General features: G+C 38.7%; 1 protein-coding gene across 1 annotated transcript in view; it reads right to left on the bottom strand.

Moving 5' to 3' along the window:
• The window catches only part of EVI5 (ecotropic viral integration site 5), a 369,934-nt gene that overhangs the window by 274,253 nt on the left and 81,457 nt on the right, over window positions 1-14,224 (bottom strand). Inside the window, exon 2 of the mRNA XM_006882417.1 lies at window positions 3,249-3,478. Within this exon, the coding sequence (XP_006882479.1) occupies window positions 3,249-3,478 (230 nt within the window). The remainder of the gene's footprint in view (window positions 1-3,248; window positions 3,479-14,224) is intronic.

Here is a 14,224-nt window from a genome sequence, read left to right as displayed (position 1 = left end):
CTTAGCCCAGTGCCTTGACCCACTTATTTCCCAGCTCCACCCTCCAGCAGGATACCACTTCACTTCTACCAAATGCATTCAGAATTAATGTCCCATTGTCTGACCCATGACCTGACAGCTTGTCAGAGATATTTTTTTGCCCTGTGTCCAGTGTCTCTTAAGTTTACTTGTACTGTCTCCGAAGGGAAGGTGATGTGTCCTGTAGAACTCCTGTGTAGTTCAAATATATAAATAACTTTTGAAAATAAATAAGAAAACAAAAAATTTTATCTGGGCAAAAATTCTGAAAGTACCTCATCAAAACAGATGGCCAATATATGCATAAAAGATATTCAACACAATTGTTGTTTTAGACATGTCAAGTCACATACAACTCCTAGTGTCCCTAAATACAACATTTCTGACACCCACCCTATCCTGTGCTATCCTTATCACCTACGCCTACGGATATAGTAACTTTATCAATCCCTCTTGCTGAGAGTAATATTCTCCTTCACTGATCTTCCACACTTCCAATCATATAGACTCTCTCCAAGAACAGCATCTTCTAATAACATGCTCCAAGTATTTGAGATACAATACAGTTTCACTATCCTTGCCTCCAAGGAGCACTCTGGTTGCACCTTCTCTAAGATATGTTTGTTCTTTTGACAGTCTATAGAATATTTATCACTCTTCTCCAACACCACCGTTCAAAGGTATAAATTCTTTTTCTGTTATCCTTAATTCACTGTCCAGCTCTCAGATGCATAGCAGGTGATTAAAAAAACTGTGGCTCCAATCAGGTGCACCTTCATCTTTAAACTGACAATAGTAGACATCTCCTGATCTGACTACTGGGACCAAAGGTGTTGACTGTGGATCCAAGTAAGAAGAAATTTGACAATTTCAATCTTTTCTCCGATTGCTACAGAAGGTCAAGGACTGCAGCCTTCAATATGGATTGAAGCTCAACATCAAAAAAACAAAGATTCTCACCTCTGGGCTGAATTGCAAGCATCATGATGGATGATGAAGAGATTAAGATTGTTGACAGCTTCAGTTTCCTTGGCTCTACAGTCAACACTCTTGGTACCATCAGCCAGGAAATTAAAAGACAAAATGCACTGGGAAAGTCTGCGGTCAGAGACCTCTCCAAACAATATCAGTCTGGAGACTAAGGTGCACCTTATACAGACCATATACTCTTTGCAATTACTTGCTATGTATCAGAGAGCCGGACAATGACTAAGGATGATAGAAGGAGAACTGATGCCTTTGAGCTTTGGTGCTGGAGAAGAGTACTGAATATACCATGGACTGCTAAGAAAACAAACAAGTTCATCCTGGAGAGGGTGAAGCCAGGCTGCTCCTTGGAGGCAAGGATTCTGAAGCTCTGTCTGACATACTTTGGACAGGTTGCAAGGCGGGATCAGTCCTTGGGAAGGGACATCATGCTTGGGAGGGTGAAGGGACAGCACAGGAGAGGAAGACCTTCGATGAGATGGATCGATTCAGTCACTGGGATAATGAAGATAGGTGTGTCGGAGACAATAAGATTGGCAAAGGATAGAGCAGGGTTTAGGGCTGTTATAAACAGGGACGCCATGAGTCACAGGCAACTCGACAGAAACATAACAAAAATCATGATGTTGTCTCTTGGCCCAGGGGTGAGGATTTTTATTTTCCTGTTGTTAAGATGTAACATATATTCCCTTTAAGCAAGACTTGTCATCTGTTTTAATGCAAGTTGTTAAGGAGTCTTCCTCCAAACTTGTCACCACATTCTTCTTCATAAAGTCCAGCTTCGCAAATGATTCACTCGCATACAGACTGACTAGCTCAACACAAGTATGGGAGTGCAATTAAAGCTACAATGAGATATCACTACATATTAAATCTAAAGATAGGATCTTATGTTGACAAGGATATAGAGGAAGTGGAAATTTCATACAATGCTAGTGGAACTGTGAAAAATCATGTCCCTTTGGAAAACAATATAGTAATTAAACCCAGATAATGGGGAAAAAAACACCTGAAAGCATACATGTATAACAAGTATTATACAAAAATGTATGTATCATTTTACAGCAATTGAATACATGAACGACAGCAAATCCATACAATGGATATAAAAATAAATAAAAACTACTGAAACATGCTACAATATTGATAAATCTCAAAATAATAATGTCTAGTATAATTATTCATATAGAAAAGATACATCCTGTATGACTCTATTTTTAAGATATTAATTCTAGTAAAACAATATACAAAGACAGAAGGTCAATCAATAAGAATGGGTAAGGAAATTGCCGGAGAAAATAATGAGTACATTACTTTTGTTTACATTGGTGATAATTTCAAGTTGTATACATATGCAAAAACTTATCTACCTTGTTGTTGTTGTTGTTGTTGTTGTTGTTGTTGTTAAGTGCCGTCGAGTCATAGACAACTCACTGAATGAAAAAACCTGAGCACCGTTCATAGAGTTTCCGGAGGCAAGCCATTTAGGAAGTGGATGCCACTTCTGCTTCCAAGCTTGTTTTAATAGGGAAGCTCCACCAAACACTGTCCACCATGGGTAACCATTATCACTTTGGCACATCAGTGTCACAGTGTTTAGCACCACAGCAACCACAAGTTACCTCTGTACAGCAATGCACAGATCAGCACTATACCACACAGAAGAATGTTTGACAAAAAGCAATTTAAACCAGGCCTGTGGGCTGCAGATTATAATCACCCACCTTGGGCTTGGTAGCATAACTTCCTGCCCACTAGGCTCTCAGCCAAAATCATCATCTTGATTAAATTACTCATGCTTTTAGGCAAGTCCCAGTTGAGAGTTCAAAATGAAAATTACAATTTTGTTTTTAACACGTTGACACACACTTTTAAATTGACGACCGTGCTTAGAAACACATTTCCCCCCACCCCGCTATAGTCGTCATTTGCAGCAACGTGTTAAAAACTATTTTTAAATTAAAAAAAAACAAATTCCTAAAGCTAACTGAGCCAGAAGAAAATTTTAGCATGTTTTAAGACTACCATCTTCTCATTTATACTCCTCAAAAATTACGAGAATACTTTTTAAGTAATTCTGGTAAACAAAGAACCAAAGATAAGCAAGAATATTCTTTTTTTTTAAAGCAAGAATATTCTTAATAAACAACTAAAGTTTTGACCAAAGCCTAATACTTATGCATCCATAAATGACTGAGTTTATGTAATAATTGGGAAGATAAAAGCTAAAGATTCTCACTCACCTATTTTGTTCCTCCAGTTTAGCCAGGAGTTCTAAGTCGTCAGGACTCAACTGTGATGGAGAAGATGGTGAAAGAGCTGGCGTCGATAGTGTGGTAGACGAGGATGTAGTATGTAATGAAGCCGATGGACTTGCCACCTGACTGGCCATCTGACTCACTGTATGCGATACTGTGTTCTTCACCCATGTGAGAGTAGAACTCAGCTTTTCCGCAACCTTGTCTGTCGCCACCTAAAGATAAAATTAAAATTGCACATACTGTATTTCAGTTGGAGTGCATTTATCACAAGTAGTATTTATCATAAAGACTTGAAAAGCCCATTAAGTTTTACTTAATCAAAATATGTTTATAAGTCAAAACAGGAAAAACTCTGTTTCGGTTACAATTAGCTAATATGCAGGGGTTTTTTAACTATTTATTGCAGTTCTGTATAATAAACTAGAACAGTGTTTTCCAATCTACATGCTGATTAAGATAAGGATTGTAAACATCATCTGGTTCTGTAAAGTACATGACAAGATATCCTGAACTACTGGCACTGTTAAGAAACTCAATGAATAGAGCTTCTAAGTTATTCTTTAGAAATGGAGAGAAATGTTTTCATTTCCCCAAATGAAAATGCTCCTCTGCATCATAGAAGTGCATGTATTTCCAGGATATCAAAACTGCAATAAATTCCAAAAGAAATAGATGGTGATGACAGGGCATAAAGGAATGGTTAAAAAAAAATTTAAACCAAACCTCACAAGTGGCAACATTTTCAGTGCATAAAGAGGAAGACAACTGTGTGGGATACAACAGCTGAGGGAGCGACCTGACAATGAGGGAAAGGACTTGAAAAAACTGGATGTGACTATTCAAGAGATTCTAGGCAACGACAATTAAACAAGCTCATCTCTCTTTCACACAAATAATTTTCAAATTATGTTCAAACCCTAACAAAATAATCCTTCACATCTGATTATGCCCACAAGGAAATTTCATTGTACAATCTGTTAAATAGCTTGGGGGGAAAAAACCTTATATGAGCTATTTAACATAAGCTTGGGAAATTTCATATATATATATATATATTTCATGTAAGAGAGGAATAAACAAAAAACTACAAGCTGAAACTCACTGGAGATTAAAAAAACCCTATTTAACTGATAACACAAGCTTTTTTATATAAACTAAAACAGAAAATATCAAAGCAAAGATTTGTATGAAATTTCATATGTATATGTGTATCTCTGTGGGGGGGGTGTATATATACACACACATCAATTTTTCACATATCTATATAGAAAGAAAAGGAGCTCTGGTGGCCTAGTAGTGAAAACGTGTGCTGCAATCTTAAACACACAGTTCAAATGCACCAGCTGCTCCACGGTAAAAGGATGGGCAATCTCCTGCTATGCGATTAACTGCTTCTGAAAACCCACTGGAGGGTCAAGCTATGGGTGGTTTCCAATTTGAGTGCACTCAACAACAATAATATAGAGACAGAAAGGAAGAAAGTGAGACAGAGGAGGCAAAGTGTATAATGTGCCAAACTCTTAGTCAAAAAGTTGAAGGATCAACTATACCAGTCATAAAAAAAAACAAAACACTATACCAGTCATGTCAAACAAGAAAGATGGGCACTCTCTCCCCATACAGATTTACAACCTCAGAAACTTGAAGGTCGCTATGAATTGGAACTGTCTTGACAGTACTGTGTATATAAAATCTTTATCTAAATAGGGAGAGATATATGTAATATTCATTGTTGATGTTATGTTCCTTCGAGTCACCTGCAACTCATACCAACCCTGTGTACAAGAGCTACGAACCCTGTCTTATCCTAAGTCAATTTCACTTCCTCTGAGACACCTATCCCCATTACCTCAGTTACTATGTCAATCCATCTCATCCAGAGTCTTCCTCTCCTGGGCTGTCCCTCCACCTTTTCAAGTATGATGCCCTTCTCCAAGGACTGGCACCTACTGGCTACATGCCCAAAGTATGTCAAATGGTGCTTCAAAGTCCTTGTCTCCAAGGAGCAGATTGTTTTCACCCACTCCAGACCTGTTTTTTCTCTTGACAATCTATATAATATATTCAATACTCTTTTCCAGCACAACAACTCAAAGGCATTGACTTTTCTTCTGTCATCTTTAGTCATTCATTGTCCATTTCTCTGATGTATAGCAAATAACTGCAAAGACCATGGCTTTAATCAAGCACAGCTTAGTCTAGAGTAACATGATTGCTCTTCAGCACTCTGGAGAGGTCCTTGACAGCACATTTTCCCAATGCAATTTGTCTTGATCTCCTGATTGCTGGCACCAAAGAGTGTTAACTGTGGAACCAAGCATGCTGAAATTGTTAACAAGTGTAATCTCTTCTCCATCTATCATGGTGCTGCCAATTGGCCCAATGGTAAGAATCTTTTTTCTTCTTGAGCTTCAATCCATATTGAAGACTGCAGTTCTTGACCTTCTGTGGCAAATGCCTCATGTCCTCAGTTTCTTCAAGCAAAGTTGTGTCATCTGCATAGTACAAGTTGTTGTTGAGTCTTCCTCCAATCCTGATGACACATTCCTCCTCATAAAGCCCAGCTTCCTAAATGATCTGTTCCCCTTACAGATTGAAAAGGTATATGATAGAATTCATCCCTGACACACTCCTTTCCTTATTTTGTATCATGAAGTGTTTCCTTGCCATGTTCTGATTACTTTTTCCTGATCCAAGTATAGGTTTCACATGAGTACAATTAAATTTTCTGGGATTCCCATTCTTCTCAAGGTTAGCTACAATTTGTTGTGATCCACCGGTCTTTGCACAGTCAATGGAAGCCTGAGCCATCACAGCAGGACTGTCTGGGTGGGGAGGGTACTGGAGGGGCTATGGCATGCTAAGGCAAGAACACAACACACGTGCTGAAGGGGTAGGGGCCAGCACAGACCAACATCTGATCTGTTATCTGTGTAATGAAGAAAGGTCTTTAATCTGCTCTTTAGGATAAAATGCTTGTCTGTCAAATATTGCTCTGAAGCTAAGCATCCAAGTTAAGAAAGACTAGGGAGAAGGATTTTTTTTTTAATTATTTTATTTTAATTTTTATTGTATTTTGTACAATCTTTCATTTACATTGTGTTTTGCTTTTTTTTTAATTTAGGTTGTTTATTTTTCATTTCAATGAACATCTACAGAGATTTTGGGATTCCATTCATTCTGGTGATCCACTTCTGAAATAACAGGCCTTAGAAAACCCAAGGTACAATAGCGTACACTTAGATTAGACTAGCAGATATGACACCAGAGGATAAGCCTTCATATTGGGAATCACAGAGGAGGAAAAACAGATGCTAGTAACGTGGAATGTGAGAAATGTGAATGTAGGAAAACTGGAGATTGTTAAGGAGTAAATGCAACACATAAATATTGACATACCAGGTATTATTCTTGTTGCTGCTGTGTACCACTGAGTCAGAACCGACCCATAGCCAACCCTCTGGAGGGTTTTTCAGAGACAGGTAATCACAAGGGAGGAGATAACCCATCCTTCTCCCGTGGAGCAGATGGTGGCCTCAAACAGTATGCCTTCAGGACTGCAATGCAGCTTCTTGCCACTAGAGCTCCCTACTAGGCATTGGTGAAATACAATAAATTTACATGGGGCATTTTTAACCATATAATTTTTAACCAGATAATCATATAACACTACACTGGAAATGAAAAGGTGAGGAAAAATGAAGTTATATTCCTAGTTAAAATGACCATTTCTAGATCCATCTTGAAATACAATGTTGTAAGTGACAAGATACTATCTATATGCATAAAAAGAACTCTAGTTAATAACACCATCATTCTAACATATACATCAACTACCAGAGCCAAAGAGAAGAAAATAGAGGAGTTCTACCAACTTTTGCAGTAAGAAATTGATCAAACATGCAACTGTGATGCATTAATAGTAGTGGGTGACTGGAATGCAAATGTTGGGAAGAGAGAAGGATCGGGAATCAAAAAACATGGAATACGCACTACACATAATCATAGAAGAGTCATGATAGAAGATGTGTAATTTATTGGACTATAGTAAAAAATATTTCAAGGTTATGGAACTAAAACACGTTCATTAGGTGGCCAAGATATGGAAGTCCCGCAACATAGTTAACAACTTAATAAAAGCCAGGTGTGTTTAGTGTAAAGCCTGTGTAACGAAACCTTTATTTTGGTCTTCAAATCACTACCGAGTCTTTTTATAGGAGGACGACTACTTTCAAAGGAACAAAAATACAACAGATGGGCCGAGGTAACAGAAACAGAGAAGTTTAAGTGAGAATTTTCACAGTTGAAGCAGTTCTAACTAGAAAGAGTAGTGTGTCCCTACCAATGCAAACCATTTGAAGACTCAAAGGTCAAGAGCTTGTTCAGAATGAACCAACTGAGTTTTGTAGAAAACCAGAAAAACAAACACCTTTATGATTCTTCCCAATTCTAAGATCCGGTAAATTAAACATATGTGCACATATTTCTCCATAAATCATGCAATTCTCAGGCAAATTTTATGTACAAAATAATTCACATTTAAGAGAAAATGTACATAAATAATGTTTAAAAGGCACTATCATTTCAATATAAAAGCAACACAGTAACTAAATGCAATGCAAAACTAAACTTTTTATTAAAGTTAGTTCACAAAATGAAGTTTTGTGGGTTTTTTCACTTTTAAAAAACTTATACCTATTATATCGCACAGTATGCAATTTTAAAGAGACACCCTCCCCAAGTAGACAAAAGCATTCACCTTCTTTCTTATAAACAAAATACACTATCACTTATTGTCTTCAAACATTATTGCACATTTTATATTACAGTTTGGAAATGCATTCATGAAACAATAAGACAGACAACTACTGCTTTGAGAGTCAAAGAACATAGAGTATACACTGACTGTCTTGAATGGTTTATTAGGGATAAACTTTTTAGACACCCCACTCTCAGTGATAACGAAGCTGCAGGGGTTTGTGCCTTCTCTAGGCAGTACCATGTAAACCACCAACGGTGTAGTGGAACTTGCAGCCTTTCTGAGGCTTCGGCTCTTTCATCAGGTGGATTTCAGGCCACACATCTCCCAGTGCTTGTGGACAGGCTTTGTGATCCACTGAGTGTTAGGAATTTCTTTTGACTCCTTTATGGAATAGATCAATGAGGATAGCCTCAAAGAATCTTTAAGTGAATCTTCACCCACCCAGTAAGAATTCAGGACCCTGAGGGACCCACAGTGGTGCCAGCTCGCTCCTTGGCTATGGACTGAGGGCTCAGCACAAACATCAGCTAGTTAACACCTTAGTAGACAGGCTTCCCATAGGTTGCTTCCTTAGGAACCAGGCATTTGCAGCCACCTCAACGAACTTGAATCCTGTGGATGATATCACCTTGTCTGGCTTTGTAGCCCAGCCAGCACACGAGTTCGAGCCATGTGTGGCATGGGCCAGTGGAAGTGCCAAAAACTGGTGGTACTGCCAGCAGTGCACCTTGCAGGAGAAAGCACAACACAACTGACTGCCTCTTTCCCACAGCTCCTGGATGTACTTGTAGGCATCCATCGTGTCACAGGTTGCCGCTGGACAAAAAGAAAGTTTACGTGTTTAAGGCAACCTGAGTGACTCAAGTGGTTTATAACTGGTTGCTAACTGAAAGTTTGGTGGTGTGAAGTCATCAACTAACTCTACAGAAGAAATGCCTGGTGATCTCTTTCTAAAAAGCTCTTTCTACAGTCAAGAACACGTTATAGAATAGTTCTATGCCATAATGTACAGCGTCTCCATGAAATCAAGGGGACAACTCAAGGGCAGTTAACAGTATTACTGTTTGCTGGATGGTTTTTCTTTTTAACAAATCTTTTTAAAAATTCTAAAAGGAGGCTCCTGTGAAGTGCTTATATATGTAAAGGCTTAAATAAACCACAGTTTTATGTATTTTGAGAAAATAATTTTATGGAATAGATGAATAAATCACCATAAAGTATTTTCTAAACCAATATATTCCAGCTAACCTTGAATTAGGCCTTACAGTGCCCCACTCCCCTTTCTCTCTCAAAGCCAACACATATGTACAAATAAAAGTAATATTCTAGTATAATTTCTTACAGGCTGCCCAGGGCTTTCCTACCTCAATTCATATCTGATTTTCTATCCTTCTGTCTCCACTTTGTTGACCTCAACCAAGAGGATCTGATGTAGGAAAAGGATAACTCAAAAGAGAGATTATGAGAACACTATACTCAAGGAAGGAAGCTGTAGAGATAAAGATTGGACTTCTAATCAAAGCATCGAAAAGACAGGATTTAACTCATTTTCTTTTCATTTTGATCATCTTCTCTGAGAATTTATTTTCTTTGGAAATGGTATTTTAGGTCAGAGGCCTCCTATTGTTCAGGTTGGTTGTGGCTACTGAGTACTATGGAGTCAGAACTCACCCATAAGTGACTCTCCACCAAGTTTTCAGAGACAGTAAATCCCACAGGAGGAACTTCTCATCTTTCTCCCATAAAGCAACAGGTGGGTTTAAACCTCATAGCTTAACACTGGCAGCTCAATTACTTATCACTACTGTTGTTAGGTGTCGTCAAGTTGAGCACAACTCATAACGACCCTATGAACAAAAGATCAGAGCCCTGTTCTATCCTGCCCCATCCTCACATTTCCTGACAAACAAGAAACCACTGCAGCAGTCACCATATAAATCCACCTGGCTGAGGGTCTTCCTCTCCTTCGTCGACCCTTCACCCTTCCCAGCATCGTGTCCTTTCCCAAGGAATTGCACCTCCTAGCAACATGTCCAAAGTATGTGAGTCGAAGACTCACCATTCTTGCCTCCAAAAAGCATTCCAGCTGCACCCTCTCCAAGACATATCTGTTCGTTCTCTTAGTTGTCCATGGGATGTTCCGTGTTCTTTTCCAACACCACAGCTCAAAGGCATCAATTTTTTCCCTGTCATCCTTATTCAATGTCCAACTCTTGGATGCATGAAAAGTTGTGGCTGACATTGAGAAGAATGGGAATCCGAGAGCACTTAATTGTGCTCATGTAGAACTTATACCTGGGCCAGGAGCAGGTTCTGTGAAGAGTAGGGTAGTACTACGTGATTTGGAATTACAAAGACTGTGCCAGGACTGTATTCTCTCTCCATGCCTAGTCAATCTGTATGCTGAACAAATTATCTGAGAAGCTGGACTCTATGAGGAGGAGTGTGTCATTAGGATTAGAGGGAGACTCATCAATAACCTGCATTATGCAGAAGACACAACCAGACTTGCTGAAAGTGAGGAGGGCTTTAAGTACTTGATGTTGAAGATAAAGGAATGAAGCCTTTGGTATGGATTGTATCTAAATGTCAGGAAAACAGATTCTTACCACTGAACCAATAGGCAGCATCATGATGAATGGAGAGGAGACTAAAACTGTCAACAGCTTCATCTTGCTTGGATCCACAATTAACATCCTTGGAACCAATAGTCAGGAAACAAGGTCAAGCATTGCACTACGGAAATCTGCAGTTAGAGATCTTTCCAAATTATTGAGGAGTAATGTTGTCAAATTTGAAGACTAAGGTGCATCTGATTCAGGTCATAGTCTTTCCGATTACTAGCTATGCATCCTTACCACGGAAGTACCAGAAATCTCTCATTTTTCAGAAAAGAGGTACAATCCCCAGAATAGACTAAGAGGATCAAGAATGCAACTCATAGAAAGGAAACATGCACAGGTCATTTAGGTTAACCTAAAGACCAAAGAGTCACCTACAAAGGAGAATCAATCCTATAAAAGTTCTGCTTTCTCAGCAGAAACTAAGTATGCAAGAAGACAATAGGATGGCATATACCAAAGACAGAGAAAATATTTGCCAGTCGAGGATCCTGTACCCTGTAAAGCAGTCCATTAAATAAGAAGGAGAAATTTGCAGAGGAAAAGGCACTTGAGGAACTCATAGACAGGACGTGATTCAGGCTATGGTCTTCTCAATCACCTGCTACAAATCAGAGAACTAGATCACGACCCAAAAAGCATGCTGTAAGCTCTTCTTCTTTGCTAGTAGCCAGATTCTCAAAAAATTTGCCACTCAATCACCTCAATTTACTGGTGAAACTAGCTGATCCCCTTGTGGATAGGCTATCATGTCCTGTTCACAAATTCCCACCCAATCACATAGCAAAGTCAATGGCTAAGGAAGCCATTTGGAACAATAAACCCTTAACACGACAGACCACCTCCTGACTTTTCTAGTAATTAACCTTCATATTTGAAGAATTAACTTTTCCATTTACAAGATACAATTACTTCATTTGTGAAAGCATGTAAACCAGAAACTTCATGCTTCATGCCTTAATCTCCCCCATCTCCCTATCAAGCCAGACTGCTCCTTGGAGGCAAAGATGGTGAAGCTTCATCTTTCATATTTTGGACATGTAGCTAGGTGAGGCTATAATATAAAAAGGGAGAGATGCCTGGTCATCGAAGGACAGGAAAACTCCAACAAAATGGACTGACAGTGACTTCAGTGTGTCAGAGATGACAAAGATGGCACAAGATAGGGCAGAGTTCAGGACGGCTGTTCATAGGGTCCTCTATATGTCTCAACTCGGTGGCACCTAACAACAATAATCAAACCAGTACTCTGAGGGTACAAACACGTCCGTCCCTTTTGTCTAATGGATCATCACACAGAACATCTTATCTTAAACTGCTTAGGTTCTGGTCAACTCATCTCCAGCCATCCATGTCTAGGTCCAAATGTGCATCAGCTACCAACTTGGGAATCCTGTGTTGTTCTTCCTGGGTTCCAGACCAACTGCTCCCTTCACTCAGTCTTAGCCCCAACATGGGGCCAAGACAACAAGAGAGGGGTCCTCATGACTCTCTGTTCCACAAGCCAGCAACCCTTCTGAATATATCTACACATACCTTACCCATACATCTATGCATGCTAGGTCAACAGTGCTGATGGAACATGCCCACCTCAGCCTATCTTTACATTACTGCATAACTCTTACTTTCACTCCCCAAGTGGATCCAGGTGGTCACTAGAAGTAAGGATACCCCAAATCCCTTTAACTTCAAATCCTGGAATTGGGTCCTGATGGGCACGTATTTTTCCTGCCTCAAAATCCAAACTGCTCTTTTCAGTTTTAAAAAATCTAAGTGACTGGCTAGGGAAGCCATTTTAAATGATAAACCCTTAATACCACACATACTAAAAGTACACGACAATATATTTTTAAACAGACTACCTGAAATATATAATTTTATAGAAAAAATGTTATACTTTACTAATATTAAACATAAATGTACTTAAAGCTTGCAAGAATTAATGTTTTACATTTCAAATATACAAAAATCCCAACTTGATTTAATAGCTGCAAAGGGGATCTACTATTTGCTATAATTTATGAAAACAAATGTGATCATACCCCTTCTGCATGGTGTGTTAAGAGGTTCCCATTTAAACAGTCTGAGATAATCAGGACCACAATTCTGATATCCTTTCTATCTCACTGAAGTGCAATTCAGCAATGTTCAAAGACAACCCATCTTCAAACTTTAAATTCTTAAATATAGCTGGAATGTTTAATTGCCACTGCACTTTAATAAAGTTTACTACTCATTGTTCTAGAGATTCCAGTGACTGCATGATTTTTTAAATCATGTTCTACTTCTTCTTTTAACTCTACTTTTCCAAACAGCTATCCTGCTACCTATAAACCTCTTCTGATCCTGTGGTAACATAAGGCCGTGAGGACACAGTAATTGTGTCAATACAACTGTGTCATAAAAGTTCCTGTCTACCTCACAGAGATGTTGTCCCTGTATTTTTTTTTTCTTGTTGTGTACCATCTAATCAGATCTGACTGGCACAGGAGCAAATCGCCCCTCCTTCTACAGCGTGGCATCTCACAGATTTGAATCGGGTGCCTTTGGGATTGCACTGCAGCTTCTTGCCACTAGGCGACTAGAGCTCCCTTATTTTTTAAAAGTTAACATATTTTGAAAAGGCTATAGCCATCATTTTAAAACTTACTAAAGTGTAACAAATGTCGCAAAACAATGTATAAATTGTTGAACAGGTAACTAATTTACTCAATAAATTTGTACCTAAATCACAATGAAGTACTCTGTGTTGTTTTGTGTTTAGAGAGACCTTAGTAATCAGATACAAAAAACTATATACATCATATTATTTCACATACATAAAATGTCCAGAACAGGCAAATCTAGAAAGAGAAAGTAGATTAATGGTTGCTAGGGAAAAGATAGAAGGGGAGTGTGAAGGTTGTTAATGAAACTACTCTTGAATTTCTGTACAACCATGAGACTATATTGAATGCTACTGAATTACACACAATTTAAGAGATTGATCTATAATATGTGAATTATATTGCAATTTTAAAAGGCTTCATAAGAGTAGATACTACTGTAATATTTTAATAGTATCTCCCATAAGAAGTATTAATGGCTATTATCATACTTCATAGTTGAACAGAACTTAAAATTATGTTCTTAAATGAAAAATAATGGGACTATTCTTATAAACAAAATCATAGGAGAGAGAAAAGGCTACAGTTAACTACTTCCGAAATTATACTGGGATAATGGATCCCATTCCCAGAGCATTTTATTTCCTTTGGGTAAACAGTATTCCGCTAGACAATGTCTAAGGATGATAGAATAATTGATGCCTTTGGGTTGTAGTGCTGGAGAAGAGTCTTGAACATATCATGGACTGCCAAGAGAACAAACAGGTCTGTCCTGAAGAGGGTGAAACCGAGTTGGCTCCATGGAGGCAAGGATTTTGAAGCTCTTTCCCAAATACTTTGGCTATGTGGCAAGAACGAGCCAGTCCTTGTAGAAGGATATCATGCTTGTAAAGGTGAAGAACTAGTTCAAGAGAGAAAAACCGGGGCGACGCAGCGCGACGGCGAGGCCGCCAGCCAGGGGAACGCCGC

The sequence above is a fragment of the Elephantulus edwardii genome, unplaced genomic scaffold (assembly GCF_000299155.1).
Source record: "Elephantulus edwardii isolate Elephantulus edwardi_28Jun2011 unplaced genomic scaffold, EleEdw1.0 scaffold00020, whole genome shotgun sequence".
NCBI lineage: Eukaryota > Metazoa > Chordata > Mammalia > Macroscelidea > Macroscelididae > Elephantulus > Elephantulus edwardii.
The sequence above is the reverse complement of the archived record's forward strand: the minus strand, read 5'-3'. Positions and strand labels throughout refer to the sequence as shown.